Here is a 21,544-nt window from a genome sequence, read left to right as displayed (position 1 = left end):
TCACCCAAACGCATGAGGGAGGAACGGTTTGCATCGTTGATTAGGCATAAAAATGCTTGCGCATTTAAAAAAATAAGGTATTTTAAATGAGAAAGAGGGAAAAAGACGTACAAGCACGAACGCTGCCTTTTATTTATTGATGTATACGCAAATAAGGTGGCACGCGTAGTTTTTGAACTTGAGCGCTTTCTTACGAACGCTGAAAAATATTTCGGTTTCATGTTACTATTGGGCTGCATGAAGAACTAATAATGCCGTCCCTTATTTTTTTCAGAATTTCTTATTTGAGTAGTTAGATTGCTTTTTGTGAAAGTTGACTGCCATGCCCAGAGCGCGCGCTCTCTCTCTCTTTCTCTGTCTGTCTGTCTCTATCCCTGTACCATTAGAAAACCATGAATCTCACATTAAATAAATACAGAGCGAAATGTAAGATATTGCAGGGAGCTCAACCAGACACACGTCCTACTTGCGCCCCTACACTGAGGAAAAAGAAAGTTTGGAAAGAGAAACATTAGCGGTAGAGAGTCTGCACAGCGCACAGTGTTGCGTCTCTCTTCTTTGCCCGTGTTTTCAGTGCGCGCTGTAAGTAATAATAATGCACTATAAACGATCAGCACTTGCGAGGATTCCTACGCCAGTCTTGTCGCCAAAAATGTTCTCAAGCCTAGGCTGTTCTAACGCTTTCCGCGGTAACGGATTGGAAACCTCTGAACAATGCAGAGAGGACAGACGCAGGGGGAAGGGATATGTTCGATTCACTTCTCGCAACCAAACAAGTCGCGCGGAGGTGCGCCATAGCGTTTCCACAAAAGAAAGAATACGTTTCCGTATTTGCCACTCCCAGTCGCAAGCTACGCAGCAGCGTTGCATTGCAGAGAAAGAAGGCTCGCGGAATAGTTGTAGCATCAGTGGGGTGTAGAGAATGTGCCATCGCCGATACTAGACACGCGGGGAATTTCAATCAGCCAGCGTGGTGCGTGAGCCAAGGAACGGAATTTTCCCGCACCAGCCACGAAAATATCATGAGGTATCCAGCTTGTTACGAAAGTTTCTGCTCTCTGATTCTCGGAGAACAGTGCTCGCGTACTGTGCACCGCTGCGAATATTTTGATCAATACGGAAACGCCGGAAATCTGATATACGAACACGAACACTGGAAGCCTGATTTCGATTGAATGAGGCGGTGCGCCGTATACGGTCGAAGAATGGCCTCAATCAGGACGACGCCGCACCGGACGCTAAGAAATAGGCAAGTTCAAGGGCAGTCGTGTCATCAAAGTAAGCTCTCGTGTCAGCGAAGTAGGACAACGCATCGATTCTTACACCACGTAGGCACTCAGCACGGCATGCGCCGCCCGTCGCACCGCCGTGAATGGCTGCTAACGAGGCCTCCAGCACAAGGTACACTGGCTAAAAGCTCCTCGGCGAACAAGGGCTACTGTACATAAACCTACGCTGCCTCCTAGCGCTGTTGCTGATTTGTCAGGTAGCTGAGCAGCGGTGATAGAACGACGTCTGGTCCCCGCATCCTATCCCTCATCGCCCATTTCTTGATCGCGTGAGTGTGAATAACAGTGACGAAGAACCCCTCGGGAGGCACCGCTCGAGTAATATAACACACGGCGAGCCGGGTCCTCATGAGCCGTCGCGAGATTGATTGCCGCGGCGCGCTTGTCTCTGCCGTCCAGCCAGTTTGGGTTGTGTATATGCAAAGCGAATTGGAAATCGATCAGGCGGCGGCGAGCCTTGATAGTGGCGCGGCATCGAAGCAGCAAAGCCAGCAAAGTCGGCCCACGAAAGCAAGCTCGTGTCTAATGGGTGCGAGGCTGTCGGCCCCACCAGAAGCTGGCCGCCTGCCAGGGCGGCCCACTCGGACGTCGCCGAACCTCGCGTGTCGCGGTGAGTCGCGACGCCGGCGAAGTCGGCCGTGCGTAACTCGATGCGACAATCGGGCGGCGCTCACCGCGACGTCCGGCAGCAGACGGGCCGACGCATGACAAACGCAAGCCAGGTCACGTGAGATGCGAGCGGCCGGAAAGCGAATTTTCCAGCCACCGAGCGTGTTTCAAATTTCTAGAAGCGTTTTGTCACCGGCTACATCCTCTACTTCTTTTTCCTTTTTTTATCGTGCCATTTCGAAGAGCACAATCCCACAAACTGAAGAGCGAGTGCCCACGAGAGCGCTAATTCGATCAACTGTAGCGATCACGCAGGATCCTTCACGAAAACTAATGCTTTTCTTCCCTTCCTATTTCTTTTATGTTTTTTTATTGGAATGAAAATAAAAGGGAGATGTAGTCACCCTATAATGGTGACGGATACTCTTTTTGGCATAACAGAAAGGAGAATCCCCGCCCAAGCACACTGTCCAGATGGTTAACCAGCGCAGCTGAAACGTGCGGCCCCGGTGTTTATGACTGGATCAATTCCGAAAATTCCTAAATGACGGCTTGGTAGGCTGCTGGATCCTCGGCACGCAGTTGCTGCTTGCGCTCGGCTGTACGAGCCTGTTCTTGTGCCCTGGTTGCAACATCAGCACGGCGTAGACGAGCTCGTTCTCGGTTCTGCTCGCGGCGTTGCTGATCAAAAGCTGCCTGCTCCTCAGGAGTACTTATGACGCGTGGCCTACCCACTTCGGAGCCGGAGAGAAACTACTGCGCTCGACTGCCACGGAGAGCAACGCCGTCACTACTGGCACAGCCAATCGTACGCCTCTCTTTCTTTCTCTTTTATTTTCGCGCATGCGCATAGAGTTGCGCCGGAGAAGTTTTCGGCGTACAGGCGACGGATGGTCGAATAGGCTAGCCATATACAGCTTCGCTATAAAAAATATATGTAATAAGAAAATGGAAAGAAACCACGTCCTATAGCCAGAAATCAACAGTACACAGTCCTATACACCCACTAACATATAAATGTAAAAGGCAAAGACCAGTCGCTCCACAATGAATTCGTTAACAAAGTCAGAAACACTCGCAAGCGGCCGCAAGGTACACTGTGATGAGCACATAAACAGATAAGAATACGCAAAATACAAAAGAGTTTAACACGTAATATCCAACGCTAATAAATACATAGAAGCAAGTTGTAGCTACATCGTGTGACTGTTCTGTGCAATATCTAGTACTTGTTAAGGGTGCCTGTGTCTTCGCAAATATGTTCGAGGGCCTTCAATGCTTCTCGCTGTGCTATTTTTGATGGGCACGGGTACGGCAATTCTTCTATTTATCTTCTTTTTGTTCTTTTCTGCTATGGATAACGGAAAAGTGGGAGATTTCTTGTGAGCCGATGCTTTTACCGCTCCTCTCCTTTACCTTGCTGCGAGAGCTCTAAAAAGTGGAAAGGGCATATCAATGAAATAATGACCAGCGTGTCAGTCGTTAGGCACAGAACTACAGGGCACAACATCTATCTCTCAAGAAGTCAAGATAAAAACACATATTTCAAGAACTCAAGCGTTTACTTCTCTTCAAAGTGTTGCGAGCGGACGATGAGTGTGGCGTCGAACTGCACGTCTCCGCACTTCAAATTTTGTTCATGGGGACACACGTAAGCTGGCTTCACGTGTTTCCTTCTTTGGTATGAGATAAAGTTCGATCACCATTTTATCTTCTCTTTACTGGTCGGATCGTTCAGGGTATGTTTGCCCTTCGGGTTTTTTCTTCCTATTCTTTTTCTGCGCTCTATTATCTCTACCTTCAGATAGGATAAAAAAAAAGAAAAGAAACGATGCAGAAAAAAATGACGCTGCCGCATACGCGCACCCGTGTAACTGCCGTAATAATGTTATCTCCATTCTGCCACGAGTTGGATCGTGCGCACAGCTTTCATTGCTGGAGGCAACGTATATTTCTGGCTCAAGTGCGACGAGCCTGCGCTCGCAGATATCAGTGATGGATAGGCCTCTTTATTGGTACTACGTCACATTCCTGGCGCTGAGCTGTTGCTGGGAGAGGAGGACGAATGTGCCTCCTTTCGCTCGCAAACGATAACGCGCAAGCAAAAAAGCTACTTCCTTCGCGACACGCAAACACTTGCCCCAGCGCCAAAGGGAGCAAGTGCCGGTTATCCACTACGGGACCATGACGCAGTGCATAACCGAAAAGTGACGCAACACAGAGTGTTCGTTTAAATTGTCCGTTCTGAAAATATCCTTCGCCCGACTACATGTGCGGTGTGTGTGCTTTGTAAAGACGACCAACGCGAAGGAGAAAAGGAAAGAAAAAAAAGGAAGATCTCGGGGGCTTGCAAGTGCGCACTTAAATAAATGTTAGAAGAGTTAGGTAAGTTGACGCCTTAAAATGCGTGTCTCTGACGCAAGCAAAAATTAACGGAATTATCAGGCGCGTTGTTTCACCCGTATAAGGGCCAGACTCCCTCCATGAAAGTTTAAATGAGATATAGACACGGAAGGGCTATGTAAAGCGTGTTATGAACGATGTTATTTAGTTAGTGTTAGTAGTGACCGTGTACATACATTATAATCCAGCACGGTTCGCAATAAGCAGGTAGACACGTAGCGACATTTCTCGGCTTCGTTGTAGCTAATACGTTTCATATCCTAGTGTATATTCCAGAAATCAACTCGCTTAATTACTAGTGTCATCGTGGTAGGCAGCAACAGCTCAACGAACAAAAAATGCAAGTTCGTCCATTCGTTTGGAACAAAAATTGATCAATTCTATTATAACGTATAATTTTGGAGGGCTGTCGACAGAAAGGAAATAATTAAGCTCACAAAGTCATATTTAGGAGTAAGAATGAGCCACGTGAGTGCAAATGAGAAATGTTTAAAATACCGATAGTCCAGACAGAGGAGTGTGGCGCTAGCTGAGTAATAAGTGTCTGCAGCGCTACCTGGGGCAATTTACAGCCCGAGAAGCGCGCGCGCGTGTTTCACAAACCTTACGAAAGTGCAGCGCATCGCAAGTAAAGATCATTACTATCTCACCCATTCCGGCAGCAGACGCTTTATCGTTGCATAGACAAAAAGAGAGCGCTCGAACAAACAACGTTAATCAAAGCAATGCACAAGACGTTGACCGCCCTGGTTATGTGACAAGAAGCAATTTGCAGAGCAAGGCTTCAAGATGTTGTCCGCCCACAAGTTTTCTCATTAGAGAAAAAAAAATTCCAAGTGCACCGAACATGCGCCTACTTTGATCTCGATCAGAAAACCAAAGAAAAGGGGAAGGGTTCGTTATTGCTCCAAGGGCCGTTCGCAGCAATCGTACCGAAAGCAAAGAGAGAAATCGACAAAGTCCATTTTTCATCGTGCTCGTTTGTGCTTCGTAATTGGCAACCGCCTTCCTCTCTATTTCTTTCTTTCTCTCTCCTCTCTTTCTCCTCTCGCTCACACACACACACACACACACACACACACACACACACACACGTGTGTGTGTGTGATGTGTGCGCGCCTGATGTGTGTGCGGCGTGAACGGCTTTCTTTACGCCCAATGCAGGGGAGACATCACAAATAAGCTGGCAAAGCGAAAGAAAAAAAAAGAATAATAATTTCACCGACCCGGGACTCGTGACGTGTGTGCCGATGACGCCTGTGCGAGCCCGGGCCGAGAATCAGCCGTCGGCCCATCTGGCGACAGGCGCTTCCGGCACGACGGCCGTTCTTGCGTGAAGCCATAAAGTGTATAAAGCTCCATAAAAACTTGTCTGGCGCGAGCTGCCCACTTGCGCAGGACATTAGAGAAAGAGGGAGAAGACGGGGTGTCCCGTTGCGAGAGAATGCTTCGCTGCCGCGATGGCACACACGCGCTACATGTCCTTGTACAGGAACAACGTGCGGGTATACCACAACAAGCAACGGCGCACTGTCAAGGCGGCAGGAAAAGAAAAGCATGTTTCTTTTTGCCACGGACACGGCTAATGCCTAGAGCGACCTGAAAGTATTCACACACGTACATTGTTGATCTTCTTCTGGTGAGCATTTTTCACCGCCTAACCACTGACACAAAGACATCGCTCAACACAAGGTACGGCTGCCGCTGTAGCAGAACTTTCCTGAATGTGTTCGCCAGTTCTATAGCGAAATAGCCTTATTTAATTAGATTGCGTGCACTACGATAACCGTGGCGTACATACGCTCGCACCAGCGATTACGCTGAAATCTACGATGAATGGTGTGTAAATAGCCCGCGCACTTGACCCGTAGACGCAGATCTTGACGACCGACGACTGTGCCAGCCGCTATTGTTGTGATTCGAGTATTGCTTGTTTTGCTAGGCACAAGTTCCTCCAATAAAGAGTTAAATCTTTACCGAGCGCTTTTGGTAGCTTTATTTTTCGCCGTCACTACAACGCGACAGCCGTGTGACGCAACGTATCTTCCTAACGTGCACCGGCAGTTAAACGAGGGAAAGCGGTTATTTAATAGCGATTCTTTTCTCCGCACGAGAAAGAATAAAGGAGACCAACTTACTGAGCACACGCTTTCAACGTTACCTCTTTGAAAAGCAGGCGAAACTCATGAGGAAGATTTTTAACGCGATGGTATAACGTAGGCGGACATATTCTCAGGCGTGAATGACAGCCATAAGTTTGTTAGGTCGTAAATCCTTTCTTGAACGACCATCTCTCAAACCTAAGTCACTCTTTGGTTCGTTTCTCTTTCAAAAACAAAGAACGCTACAGTTTCAGCTGGCAAACAGAAAGTGTTATTACTTGAACACTTCCTCTGAAACAGTAGTCGTAGTTCCGACAGAAATCAGTGCATACCGCTTTTATGCTTAAAATAAGGCAGGCTGATCCTCGACTACCGCATCGTCGACATCGCTTCGTGCTAGTAAATTAGCCTCTCTCTCTCTCTCTCTCTCTCTCTCTCTCTCTCTCTCTCTCTCTTCTGGCTTCCTGTGTTGATGAATACTGCGAACTACGAAAGCTGATATCTTTGAAGTTACCGACTTCCACGACAGGCCTACGTATACCGGAGACCGTTTTGATTGATATCGGCAAGGTTTTTGGTGGCTCAATCACGCCCGAAGAAGCGCGTTTTTGAGAGAAGAGAGAGCGAGGCTCAGATAATGATTCATGGACGCCGCTTGCTCTGAATGCCCCCGTTTGGTATTAGGTCGAGCAGTCGGGTTACGGAACAAATTTCGCCCCATGAAATTGCGCTCTCGCGGAGAACACCTGCTTTGCCCCGAACGTCGTTATGCCGCTCACGAAGAAATCGCGCACTTCAAATGGCTTCTCCAGTTCCGCGGCGTTTCGTTTCACCGGAAGAACGCACATGCGCGTGCGCGCAACGAAAAGCAAAACGCCAGGACTAACAAAAACGCGGGCAGGCAGCCTCCTCCCGACCGAACATCTACGGAAGGAGCGGTGGCAGCCCGCGGGCCCTGTACACGGGCCGGTGGCAGGTTGCGATACAAGACACGATTCTTATTGACCTGCCGAGGCACACCAGACAAATGATGGGAAGGGGGGGGCCACCCCCTCCGCATTCCTCGGGGCGCGCGTTGCCTCTTCCCCACCCCATTGGGGCTGCGGCGCACGTCCCCATTTTACGCGCCCTGCCGATGAGGACGCGTGCGGCTGCTGCTGCCGCCACATGAAGCCCGCGGCGGGGGCTGCTGCTACTGCTTCGGGCTCTAAAGGAAGCACGTGGAGAGGGATGGCTTCTCCTCCCTCCCCACCCAGCCACCACCTCGCACGGGCCACAGAGTCGATGACGCGGCCTGCGCTGCTCGCCGCTGGCAGGAGACGCGTCGCACCAGCGGCAGTACAGTGCACGGCTCTGCGGTGCAGAAAAACCCTCTCCTCGCGGACGCTCGCTTTATGGGCACTAAAAGGAATCCCCCCGCGTTGCGCGCGGGGCAGCCATTCGAGCGGCGCTTCAGTTTGTAAAGGTATGAATTCCAGAGGAACAGGCGGGAAAAGGAGGCGAAGGATCGACTTCTCATTTTATGGCGCCGAGCTACGCGCACAGCACGCGCGCCGGCGGTTACGTGTGTAGTGCGCCCTTCCCGGCGGCCGCTCCTGGAGCCCCGCGCAGTCTGTGCCAGCCCGGGTCGCGCGACCGTTTTGCTGGTCGATATTTGGCGCGCACAGGCAGGCCTGAGGCTGGTAGCACGTCTTTGTTAGCCGCATGTTGGCTAAACTAATTAGTGATGCCAAAGCAGAAAACGAGGAAGGAAATATCCCCTGGGAGCTGGAGGAAAGGGCTGAGGGTGCTGCGAAATAATTGCGCGCCTAGGTGGTTACGCTGGGTTGAGCTTTGAATGATATTGGCTTTTGCGGCGGTGCACAAAGATGCCCGAAGCGCAGCGGCAGGCGATGCAGGTTTTATCAAAGAGCAAACGAGCTGGTAGATCTTTCAACGTTGCAACTCGGGGGCAACGCTGCAGAGAAAACGCTGGCTGTAAAAATATAAGCTGTTAGTAAGAAACCAAGTCTTGAAAACTGCTTTTATTGTCTGTACTTGAACAAAATTGCGCATCTAAAGAGGTTGCACAAACCCCCGTAGCCGCAAAAAAAATTTTTTTTTGTCAATACAGCGCACATAAAGCAATTTATGAAAAGCAGATGTTGCCCCTTAATAATTTCGCATTCAGATATATGCATACACCTTTTTGCTTACCTAGCTTGCATGGCTTGTTGTAATGTAACCTTATATTTCACGACATAAATGCAAAAAATCAGGCTTGAACGTTTTGTCATAATTATTTCTGTGTGAATAATTTTCTGCGCCGCGTTCACTTTCCCGTAGCACATGAAAAAAAAATGTGGCATCAATTTAATTAAGTTGCCCTAAATTCCCTGCAGGTGAACAGGTGAATAGCTTTCAGTAAAGGACTACTGGTATGTGTTTGCTATTTCTGGCGCATCTCATAAAAGATCTTTCGCGGAATTTCCAAAAACTCTCTGAACTCGCTTATGTTTTGGCCATTTGCCACACTCAGTTCAAGTTCTCACTCACCTGAGAAACGATATCTTTGCGCTATGTGTTATATATTACAATATCATAAACATAGTATCACATTACTAGTTTGCTGGTTATATTTATATAGCAGGAGCAGCAACTCGTTTTCATCTCAAGCCAGCGTTAAAAAGCTAAATCATGCCATAAATTCATTGTTTAAATGCATGTTTAGATGTTAATATTGGTCGCTGAATACTACGCTGGCCACCTGATTGAGCAACCCCGAAATTTATATTAAGCGTTTGCAGCTTCGGGGGTTTCTAGGTATGTGTGTTATTTAAGACAAATAACTAGATGATCAACATACAAGCCAAGTTACATTCTCGAATGCAGCACCAACAATATGTTAAGTCTTCCCGAACCGTGAATGTTGTCCATGGATACGCTAGAGTTCTTGTCATCGGGTGGTTAGGATTGTTAAGAGTACTAAAAGCCATACGGTGCATTGTTAGCGCTGCCACCTAAGGCAGTGACCACTTCATTCTTACCTACAGCCCGCGCATACGAGTCAACAGTCCTCTATAGAATAAATACTGCCTTAGCATCTTTAATTGCCGCATGGAAGAGCACTGCAGTTCTGAGCCTACAGCATTCTGAACCCATCTTCCGCCTCGTGATGTCATCGTTCGACGTGCAGTTATTCCATACAGATATTATTTATTTTAGGCAAAAAAAACATATAGCGATTGTCATCCTATGTACTTGTATTAAAGATAAGTAAATATTCCGGCAAAATTGATCCTATTGATGTAAGCGTCATATTTCAAAGCATGTATCGCCAAAAACAGCTCACGTATGACAGAAAACGTAGAACCCACATAGTGTCGGTACCATTGCAGTGACAGTGAACCGGAAGGAGACACTGACAGCCCATACTATGGCTGGAAGCTCTATTGTTCACAAAGAAATCACCTCCAATAGGGAAGATTAAAGTCGTCACGTAGTATGCTGTCTATTATTTCTTCGCGCACACTCCTGACCCAACAAATCCACGCATAGTGTTTATTCTCCTGTAAAGCGTGGTTTGTCTGCTATGCACACGAGAACGTACACAAAGCCACCCTTACATATTATTTGGGGAAAGGAGAATTTTTGTTGGTCGCTAATGTCCTCCGTCCTCTTCCTCTTCCTTTTCTCTTTTTTACTTTTAGACTTTAGCCAAAAAGCTATTTGAGGAACATTCAAGCAAGCAAGCCAAACAAGATGGCGCTCTCCATAGTAAGAAAATGCTCCTGTCGCAGTAAATGAGTTAGAGCAGAAGGAATCTCTGAAGTCTGCTTCTGTCTTTCTTGTTGGAAGGGCAGCGCTAAAGGGCCAATAATCACAGTTGCTTTGAAATGCACCGCATACATTGATATCGACCCCCCCCCCCCCCCCTTGAATATACTTCCCTTGTCCTGCGCTCCCACATTGAAACTACCAATAGACGAGGCTGAAACTTTTCTATTCAATGAAACGCGCCCGTACCACGGCGTACAGATTGCTGCATCCAAGCAGATTGCAGCAGCAAAACCCTTTGGCAGATCACGCTCTTCTTTTTTTTTTCCTTGATCGTAATATAGAGCCTTCCCCTCCCCCCTTTCTCGCGCGGTGGCTTAGCGGTCAAAGCGTTTTGTTGCTGAGCCCTTAGTCGTGGGTTCAACTCCCGGTCGCCGCAAATCCATCTTCATGGGGTCGGAATGCAAAAATGTATGTGCGCCTTGGTTTCGTGTGCACGGTAAAAAAAACGCCAGATTATCGAAATTAATCCGCCGCCCTCCACTATGGCGTCTCTCACCACCCATGTGTTCATTTTCGGGAGTTCAAAGCCAAAATCAATAAAACAATTGATGACCACTTATGACCTAAGTTTGCTGTGCGCGCATATTGACGAACTGGTAGATATTATTACATTGATCACGATTTTCGTAAGATAGAGATCAATTTCTTTTGTAGTATTCGTACATTCATATTTATTTTTTGCAGTGCTGGCATATTCATTTTTTTCGCAGACTGATGAGAAAAAAGAACGCGTCTGTCTTCATGGAAGGCTCTTACGATCGCTAAGCTTGCCGAAGCGGGCCAATGCATACTAAAAGGAAGTCGATCGCCATCGTCGCTCGCGTCGGAGATCTCAGCGTCCGCGAAAATCCCCCTAAGTCCGCCCAGTTTCACTCAAATACTTGAAGCCGGTTGGTGAAAGGCCCATAAAAAAAAAAGTACGCCGCAAAGCATACGAGAACGAACATGTGTGTCAAGATCCGCCATTGGACACGAGCGATAATTCAACTGTTTGCCGACTGGCTTCCTCGCGCTTTCAAATAGCTAATCAAACTCTCCAATGCTCGTACGTGCGTGCTTCCTGGCGTTTCTTCAGAGATTGTGAAGTGAAAAATGAAGTCGACAGCAAATGCTTTTTATTTCATCTTGTGCAACTATCTTGGGTTACGCCAAATAAAAATTCCATCAAGCAATGCGTTCTCAAAAGCACCGAGAACGCTAAGCGGCTGTCGCAATGTTCTGCTATAGTTCTTTTTTTTTTTTTTGCTGCGATAGCAGTCAAGACCGCACACACTAGAAAGGGTTTCCGTAATCGTTGGGCCGTGATCCGCGCATCGTTTAATTAGCATAGGTTGCGGATATCACATGAAACATTTTACTGCGAAAGCATATAAGACCTCGAAAAAGGGTTTTCTTTGTCCCTTCTGTTACTTCGTGGCGTGCGCCAGCGTGCCGTCGCCATCGTAATTATCTTGGCAACGTCGCTATTTCGTAATCATTATCGGGCCGTTGTCATTGGGCCCCACCATCGTCACACTACCGTCGTCGCCAATGTCAGTGTGTTGTCGTCGTCGTCGTCGAGCCACGTTGTCGTCGTCTTTGCCGCTGTGTCGCCGTAGTTTTTGTTGTTTTCATCGTCGTGTGGTTGTCGCCATATCGCATTACCCGCCATTCATACGACGGCGACAGCATACAACCTTCGCCGTCATTTGCATCGAGTCACCGTTGCCGTGCCTTTCTCGTGTCGCCTGGTTGTCCTCGGTACACGCACTTCAGAGAGTTTCCACAGGATTGTGGGAGTTTTTCACAAAATTGGGAACATTCGGGACCATTGGGGAACCCTAATACGTTCAGAACCCCTGATATCACCGAGCTCTATTTTCTTTTTCTTTTTGTTAACCGATAGTTGCCGTCTGTAGAATATCTTGGGGAGTACGTCGCACAGACATGCATACATGCATACATGCAGCAATACATGCATAGCTCGAAGAAGAAGAAGAAGAAGAAGAAGAAGAAGAAGAAGAAGAAGAAGAAGAAGAAGAAGAAGAAGAAGAAGGAGAAGGAGAAGGAGAAGGAGGAGAAGGAGAAGGAGAAGGAGGAGAAGAAGGAGAAGGAGAAGGAGAAGGAGAAGGAGACAGGAACCGAGCAAACATGTTAAAAAAAGTTGCAGATTGTTCTAAAATTAAATGCCGCAACGTCACAAGCGCGATTATTAATTTAATCTTACAAACCCCAAGGGCGCGAAAGAAAGCCCTGGTAAATAATTACAGCAAAACGTGGCTGTTCAATATACCGAAGTATTTATATCAAGGGAAAAAGAAACGTGGCTGTAGCTAGATTTGGATGCTCGTAAAGAAATCGCAACAATTACCACACTTTTACATCTGTAATACATAAATTTGGAAGCCTAAAGTGGGGATCATGTTTATTATCATGTGTGTATTTAGTAAAACAACCCAACCGCAACATTATCTCAACAGCGCAAGAGCGACAGCAACTGGTCTCTTCCATTGCAAACGTCGATAAGAGGCCGCTATCAGACGAGTTTTTTTTTTTTTAGGTCATTAGCCTAATGCAAACAGCGCAGCCCTGAGAACAAGTGCCGCTATAGCCTTTCTTGAATCCACTGGGCTGGACGCACGGCTTTAGGGTCGCCACAATGGTGTGAACTTGTACATACGCGCATATTCCTCATGTCATCGTCATCATTCATCAGCCCTTTTCCTCCCCGTCTCTTTTCCCCAGTGTAGAGCAGCAGGTCAGAGCAAGTTATAGCTCAGGCTAACGTTTCTGCCTTTCTGCGAAGAAATATATATCTCTCTATTCCACTCAGGAATGTTCATTCTGAACCTCAGGACCGACAGGCTGGCGAGCTTCAGCAAAAAGAGGGCTGGTGTTCGCACCTATATCAAACAGAGTACATAACATTGTGCCTACCCCACATGCACCAGTTACCTTTCTATCTTTTTCGCCGTCTCTTGTCATTTCTTTTTCGACACATCTGTTAATAAAAACAAAATCTGTAGCTTCATTTTTATTCTTCTTTTTTGTCGCAAATAAATAGATTCTCAATGAAATTAAGAATTGCATAAACGCGTACGTCAGGTATGATGCACAAGACACAGCCGCTACCTTACGGTACATGAAACTCGCAGACCTAACGTTTGCAGCCCGAAGCATGCAGCCTTGGCTGATCGAGTGGATAAAGCGTCGAGGCCCAACCGGAGAGGACTGTCGTTAAAATTTCAGTGGAGTCAAAAGATACTTCTACCTTACCGCTTTTCCTTTTTCCAGAAGATGAGCGCAAATCCATGGCTTTCATAATGAAGAAATTTATCACTCTGAATCGTCAGTTGCCTTATACTCGGACTGAATGAGGATAGGAACGAACCATCATACAAGGGTTGTCCGAAGGATCACGTGCGATGAATTCCACGTTAAAAGGCCGCGTGACAGAATGAGCCGATGGACGGCACGCTACATGAAGAGAAAACACCTCCAGTGGAACACTACATCTCGACGTGCTACCGTTTCAATCCGGTCCCCCTATTTTGAGCGTTTTTCGTTTTTCCTTGGTTCCTTGCCCACTGCGAGCCGCGCGCACTCGGTCTCGCTGCTGTGTACCCTATCTCCCCTGGCTTCCGTCTTGTTTTCTTGCCGTCCACAGCCTCTTTTTGTTTTAGTTCTCGGCGCATTTTCCTTCATTTGTTATCTACGTCATTGTTTCCTCGGTTCGTTTTCCCAGTTCCCACTCTCACTCCCGCTGCCCCCCGCTATTTCTGGGTTCCTTTGTTCAATTCATCGCGCGCACTTTTTCGCTTTTCACTTTCTTCGTTTCGTTTCTTATTTTTGTGCGTGTGTGTGTGTTCTGCTAACTGTGGTGACAAGAATTCGAACGACACGAGCGCCGTCCCATCTGCACCCGGTTCTCTGTGCTCCAGTCACGTGTCCTTCAGCCACGACAACAGAAACGAATGCTGAAGCGGCGCAGTTCGCCGGCATGCTTGAAACATCGCAAACGGTGCGTCACCACCACGGCAGCAGGAGAGAGTCCTTGGTTCAGGCAGACGCTTGCGGGCTTGGCTGCCCAACTCTGCCAACCTACGCAAATGTTCTCGCCTGCATCTTCGCAGGAGGAAATGGAACGCTTGTGAAACATGAAAGGGATCACTCGCCGCCCAGCCAGCACCGGTCGACTTGGTTAAACAAGGGGTTGCTCGTTCCCTGCGTTTGTATATGCGCCGCACGAGCTGCCAGCGATGCCCTCACGCGTTGTTCCATGAGTGCTGTGTTGCCATTTTCAATGGCCGGGAAGCAAGTTTCCGAACATATATTTGCAAAAAATAAATAAATTGCGTATGAGGAGTACAATGAGCAAACCGGTTGCGCAACTGAACTGCAGAGACCTGGCTAAACATATGGCATCTTCAGATCCGCTCATCCAGACTAACGTCTTTCCAGCCACACTGTTCAGCCCAGCTAGGTCGCTTCGTTTACGCTATATGCTAAGTGCCTTTACAAGTATCTAAGTAGATTTTCCCAATATTTTTTTCGTCGCGGTGCACATTCACCACACTAAAGCAACAAACACACTCCCACAAAACCGCCAGACACTCGAATGAATGCGAACACATCGCGACATTGTAGCAAAAGCATAGAAATGTCGTCGACAGTAGGATAGCTGAATGAACGAAAACACTGATATCTAATTAAAACGCTTTTCTTGATCGTTACGCATGGAGACGATGACTGGAACGACTTTTCTTCGACCATATAAAACTGCTTCTTTCTGCACAACCGTCGATAAAGCTCACTTGAACAATGTGAACATCACGCAACGAGTAATATATGTTCACCAAGCTCTTCAACGGAGTGCAGTAACATTGAACAACATTGAAGTAACAGCGAACAACAAAGATCACTGGCTGACATATTAAAAATGGTCAGTGAAGGAGAGCTTAGGGTAATTTTCGATTACGTAAAAATGTGTAGGACAGTTAATAGGTTATTCATTCGTGCTGCACATCGTAAAATCAATAAGGTCGAATATATGCAATGTGTAAAGTTGTCGTGCAGAATATGCCTGGCTCGTGGATTCTGATGATCGAAAATGTGCTTTAATGTCTGTAAAAGATAAAAAGTCCTATCTTTTCTGTATTTTTTTGTTCCCCTTTTTTCTTTTAGGCATAGAGTCCTAAGCTTAGCGTAAATTACCTTTCTGCTGCTCTGCGGTACAAAAAAGAACAAAAGAGTAAAATTGTATATTGCACTACTTCTGGGAAACTATCAATAGCTCGTTGTGTAAAAACGAAAAATACCTGACTGCCCGTGAACAGAAGTAAAACCCCTTAGGGAATGTGACCTCAGTGGTTTTAGTAAAGCCAGGCGCCAGTTTGCCAGAATGCAGAGTAAATGACGGTGTTTCGTGAACGCATACAATTAAAGAAATTGCCCTTACAGTGAGCCAAAACATCTGTTTTCAAGAAAGAGTATTAATCCCAGCATCATTGACGCTCTCTAATGTTTATGTTAACTAGAATATCTTTTGTGGGAGGGTAGGGGGTAGAGAAGTGAACAGGGATGAAATGATGCACTGTAAGTTGCAATAAAAAGTCCAAATTTCTCCTTTTTTTTTCCCGGGCTGCTCAAAAACAATTGCCTCCAAGTGCATGTTTTCGCGTTATCGATATGCATGTGGCATCCACGCCTTTTTTCGTACTTGACCTGCGTGAATGCGTAAGTGTGCGGCAGTGTATTTATAGTGATGTTTCTCAGCTGTAAAGGTAATATGGGGTAGAGAGAGATATAGAGATAGCAAAGAGAGGAAAGGCCGGGAGGTCAACCAGACAAGCGTCCGGTTTGCTACCCTACACTGGGGGAAAGGAAGGGGGGAACAGAAAGAGGAAAGCGGGATAGAGGGAACACTGTTTGTGCACGCAGCAAATTGCTTGGAAATCAGTCAAGTCAAAGCAAGTGCTCCGTCGATACGTTAGGCTGCCGTCAATCTTGGTGGTTCATAGCTGATGATGCACGTTGAAGTCACCAGTGAAGACCAAGGATCCGGTGGGCGTCAGCAGTACGTTGCAGTGCGTGGCAGTATAAATTTAAGCTAAACCACAGCCGTTCTGACTTCAGTGCGAATATAACGATGCGGGTGAGCCATGATGCTTACTCAAGAGTTGCAGGTACTGAATTGAGAGCATCCAGCACTTGCATTGCACTTCGCGCTGACGGAGTGTGCAGGTTATTTAAGAGCATTCGAAAGTATTCATCGGAGACCGGAGCAGCATAACCACTTGCCGGTCTTCTTCGGGCTATTTGTCAGGAACCCGCGCTGTTCGCTCTACAGCCGTGCGCAGCTGTATCACTTGACGTGGCTCCGGCTCCGGCTGTGGCATCGGCTGCGGCATCGCCTCCGGTTGTGGCATCGGCTGCGGTATCGCCTCCGGCTGCGGCATCTCCTCCGGCTGTGGCATCGGCTGTATCACCGACTGTGGCATCGGCTGTGGCATCAGCTGTGGCTTCGGTTGTGACTTCCGCTGTCGTTCTGGCTTTGGCTGTTGCTTTAGTAGTGAGGACCAAGTTGTATTGTTCTCCGCCATGGCTTTGTCAGGTTTAGATTTAATTGCCCCAGGCCTAGGGGGCAGATGAAGTCCGGCGGCGTCGGGAGCATCGCTTTCTAACGGCCGCAACAGCTACCCGACGAGACGAATGGTCTCACGCCATCTTCTTCAAGATCGCCTTTTCCTTCTTTCCTTTCTTTTCCTTCTTCATTTTGGGGAGGTCCTTCGAGAAAGCATCATGGAACCCAAGGCAATTGGTGCATTTGAGAACCGTGGCTGCACAAGAATCTGCAGAGTGGGGCTCAGTGCAGCGTGAGCAAACTCTCGTGTTCTCGCACACGGCACTCACGTGTCCCAGCCTTATACAATTGCGGCATTGCAGTGGCATTGGGATTAATCGTCGCACAGGGTGTCTAAAGTGGCCCACCTTGACGTGCGAAGGGAGGGTCTCACCCTTGAATATAATTTTCACACAGCGGGATGTGCCGCGGCGATACACATGTGTTATGGCGGCGCCATCAACGGCAGACTTCACTAGAATCGGCAAGTCGGCGCTGGAGATGGAGACGTCCACGTCGTAGATGACACCAGTAGTTGAACCACTATTCTGGGGGATGTACGAGCGGAGCTTAACGCCACCTAGTTCTGTAACTTCAGTCAAATTTCTCAGCGCAGTCTCATGTGTGTTGTCGATAGCCAACACATTTTTTCGTGTGTTGACTCTAAGGTCTGCTATCTGATTTGGCACAACCGCTTCAAGTTGCACCGATACGGAGTGTCTGTTGAGTCGCCTCAGGTTGTCGGTAGCGAGTTCTGGTACAAATATAATCGTACTGACTGCGGTATTCTGAGTTGGTCCTACCATTGGCATGCTCGAAGACATGGATGTCCTGTTGATGTGTCATCGTTTCGCCTTGCGGCTCCGCACAAGCTCGAAGGCGTCATCGGAGAAGTCCTCACTGCTGAGCGAGTAGACGCTGGTGTCATCACCGTCGGTGTCGCTCTGGAAGCCGATCCACTTCCTAGACACAGGCGCCGCTGAAGTCGCCATTCCTGGCAGAGGCGGGGGGACGTCAACTTGAATCCGCGCCACGAACCATGCCGGCTCTCCAAAGATGTACGCAGAAATAAGGAAAACACAGTATATAGTAGCATTCCTGATCATACGTATGACTGCTGTTCATCGCTAATGAAGATTGATTGATTGATTGATTGATTGATTGATTGATTGATTGATTGATTGATTGATTGATTGATTGATTGATTGATTGATTGATTGATTGATTGATTGATTGATTGATTGATTGATTGATTGATTGATTGATTGATTGATTGATTGAAACGCTTCCCGAAGGTCAAGGACAGTGTTTGTGCATATCAATGTTTTCCCCAAAACAGCCATAAAGTCTCGTCGATTTAATGGATCACGGGCGGTCTCACCATGCTCGGTTTCCCATCGGCCATCAGGTAAGGGCAAGCGAAAATAAGTAAGCGAAGAAATACTGCTCTAATGTAAGCTCGGTGCCAAACTCGAGACCTGTCTATATCTATACCGCTGCCCTATAGACAAAGCTATCAATTTCTCGGCTTAAGTGTGTGTTCGGACAACTGCCGCATCTTGGGAAGCGCGGGAGTAGAGGAAGCTTGCGACGAGTCATTTCTTCCTCACTGTAGCAATAGCGAAAACGACGCTGATTATGAAGACCAATGCCCGGAAAGATTTTCCCGCTGGACATAGGTGAAAGAGGCAATGACGGTGGTTGTTTACTGCAGGGAGGAAAAAGCGCGATCACTGGCACTAAGATACATACGGCCGGTATAATAAGAAGCGCCAAACGTTTGTGGGATAGTTCAAATCGAATAAAATTATATTAAATTACAAGATTTATCGTCACCGAGCAACACAAGGGCTTTGAGAGACGACGTGATGGGGAGGTGTCTCCAGATTAATTTCGACCACCTGAGATTCTCTAACGTGCACACGAGTCTAAGTACGGGAGCGTTTTTACCGCCCCGATCGTAATGCGACCCCAACGACCGCTTTACGAACCGGAGACCTCGCACTCAGCAGCAAAACTCCCATATTCACTGAGCTACCGCGAAGGGTGTTAGTAAGATACGTCCGATTACAAATAGATGTTGAAGTTCTTGAACTGAGTTCATGCTATAATTGTCTACGTGTGTACAATGCCAGCCAAGCGTGCGAAAGTGTTTTGCAACCGTTAGAGGTGCTTTGATGTCTGATCTTTAAATTAATAAATGCCAGAAATCTGCAAATATATCTACGAATTCAAGCGTCATAGCTGAACTTGCAGCTCAAAGGACACTGAAATCACCGCATTTAAAACGGCAGGGTTACATGCAAAAATTAATGTGGCTGCTTACAATGTAGCAATCACTTCCGAAATCAAAATGTATAATCTAGAAGATTAGGCATTCAGAATGCTTATCCGTGCGATGTTAAAAGTCGTCATTGAGGGGCTTGCTATTTGCTTTTTTTTTAGTAGTTAAGTCAACTGAACCTCTCATTTGTGTACTGCAGCTTGCTGTGGGCGCATGAGCTCCGCTTACTATCAGGTATATATTTAAACCTTGGTGACTCAAGAAGGCGTACTGGAGTTTACTTATTTTACTTACGTTACATTACACTAACATTTTACTTACCCCGGTGGGTACTCATCAGCATGGCAGGAAAATGCATACTGGTGCACAAATAGCCACAGCTCTAGCATACTAGACGCATGTTTCTTGCCCGAGCGCCATCGCATAGGTGAAATTAGCGATTGGAGCCCTATGAGTGAGATTTGAACAGCACATTATCCCTAACATAACTGCAGTTCGTCGTCTTGCGTAAATGTTGGTGTTTCCTGCCATGTATTATAGACAATAATCTTTCGTGAGCAGTGAACATCTGACACCTTTCCGAAATCATTTCTGGTGGGCGCGAATAGAGCGGTTACCATTTAAACCTTATTTGCCGCAAGCGTGTCTCTGAGAATACAAGGGGCAGGTTTTGTGCATCAGATTTCTCTCCGTCGCAGGGTAGCGATTCAAAGTGTTATGAGTTACGTTTAAGGCATTCATAGATCTTGAACACATGAAATGCTGCTCTTAGTGTAACCTTCATAAATTCTCACGTAGAGGAACGTTTTCACCTGGTGCCGCAACAGCATATGCAGCTTAACGTCTCAAAACAGTCGCGCGCCATACAACTAACAAGCAGTTGACGACGAAAGTAACCCGAGCTCACCTGCATTAGAAAAGGAAGACACCTGGATCAGGAATTTGGAATACACAATACAAATTCCTGCTCTCAGGTGTCCGCGATTGACTTCTGTGGAGTGAGAATGAATGCGCATGGAACAGCCACAGTTGCGAGGTAAAAGGAAATAAAGGAACGCATACATAGACAGAAACATTGAAGGTCACGCAACAAACGAAGCTGACACAGTAAATTACGCTGATCGACATTGTGTAACCTACCAAACTCCCCCTCTCCTTTCCCAGCAGCCTACAGGCCTGTCATGGGACACTTCCGGAAGTAGCCGACGCAAACTCTGCGACTGGAATGGGCGTTTTTCTTGATATACGGCTTTGATTTCCCGTAATTTCAGCTAATGATACCGGTATTATCAGAATTGCATTCAAGCCGTATCTGAAATCTAGTTGTGTGGGGCACTGCAAATGGGCTGCGGCTGCCCATACAGATGAGTTAAAGAAGGATGACGAGACCAATTTCGGCAATAAACAGAAAACACGATAAATTTTCTGACGTAACTGTCCGAACGTAATACTGTGCCGATACGGTGATTCAGTTCGTGCTTTCATTGTAACTGGTGTCTCCGTGTGTGAATCGTAGCGCGCGCCTCTAACGCGAGGGAGAGAGAGAGAGAGAGAGAAGGGGGGGGGGGGCGAACTTTCGCCGCGCTTTGAAAACGCGGGACGAGTCGAATCACGCGCGAGAAAATCATCGAATGCACGAAGACGATTTTCACGCCTGTACTAATCCTCTCTGCGGCTTCCGTCTCGTAAGCTCACGTGCTAAGTCGAGTCGGAGACTGCTTCTCAGGCGGCGCGAACAGTTTTCGCTGGCCCTATCGAGTCGCGAGTCCAAAGTTGGGGAGCGGAAGCAAAACCGAAACCGTCGCATGATTCCGGCGCCGCGCTCGAGCACGCGCGGGTCGCGCGTTCGCACCGGCGCGCCGGCAGTCGCGAGGATGCGGTGAGCCGGGTGTGCGCGCCTCGCTCTCGTTCTGTCACTCACCTTCGGGAGAAGCCGCACGGTCGGCACATCTTCCGGCGAAGCGGCGCTGCTGGAGTCCGCTCGAGCCGGCCAGCGGCACGGCGGCGGGGTCCTGGCTGCGCGTGGACATGGCAGCGCGGCGGCGGCCTAGAGCAGAGCGCGCCGCGCCGAGCGCACCATCCCTCGGGGGGGCCGGCCTCGCTGTTCAGCCGCGGCGGCTCGCCTGGGGCTCTCCTGGCGAGACACCCTGCTCAGCGTGCCCAAGAGTCCCCATGGCGGCACAGAACGGCGGCCCGCGGCTGGAACCGCGGCTGCGCGCGCCGCCCCCCCCCCCCCCTCCCCCCACCTTCAAGCGCGAGCATGCGCAGCGCCCGCGACGCCAAGCGCCATCTGGGGAACGCCGGCGAACACGGTTCTCTGGCCACGGGGCAGGGAAGACGCGTTGTTGGCGTCGCCATGGCCGGCACACGTTCAATGCTCCCCGGCGGCGGGAATGTGCTGGCCGGGCTTTCCCCAACGCTGGGGAATGGCGCGCTT

At 48.1% G+C, this 21,544-nt stretch overlaps 1 protein-coding gene across 2 annotated transcripts in view; it reads right to left on the bottom strand.

Moving 5' to 3' along the window:
- The window catches only part of LOC135901601 (Kv channel-interacting protein 4-like), a 568,045-nt gene extending 546,722 nt beyond the window's left edge, over positions 1 to 21,323 (bottom strand). The window contains exon 1 of one of the 2 annotated variants that reach the window (XM_065431444.1): positions 21,029 to 21,323. In XM_065431444.1, the coding sequence (XP_065287516.1) occupies positions 21,029 to 21,137 (109 nt within the window). In that variant the 5' untranslated portion in view covers positions 21,138 to 21,323. The remainder of the gene's footprint in view (positions 1 to 21,028) is intronic. The other variant, XM_065431442.1, reaches the window with a different exon arrangement.
- Between the last annotated feature and the right edge of the window lie 221 nt (positions 21,324 to 21,544).

Source organism: Dermacentor albipictus, chromosome 1, assembly GCF_038994185.2.
Source record: "Dermacentor albipictus isolate Rhodes 1998 colony chromosome 1, USDA_Dalb.pri_finalv2, whole genome shotgun sequence".
In the NCBI taxonomy this organism is placed as follows: Eukaryota; Metazoa; Arthropoda; class Arachnida; order Ixodida; family Ixodidae; genus Dermacentor; species Dermacentor albipictus.
Note: the sequence above shows the minus strand (reverse complement) of the source record. Positions and strands in the feature narration are given on the sequence as shown.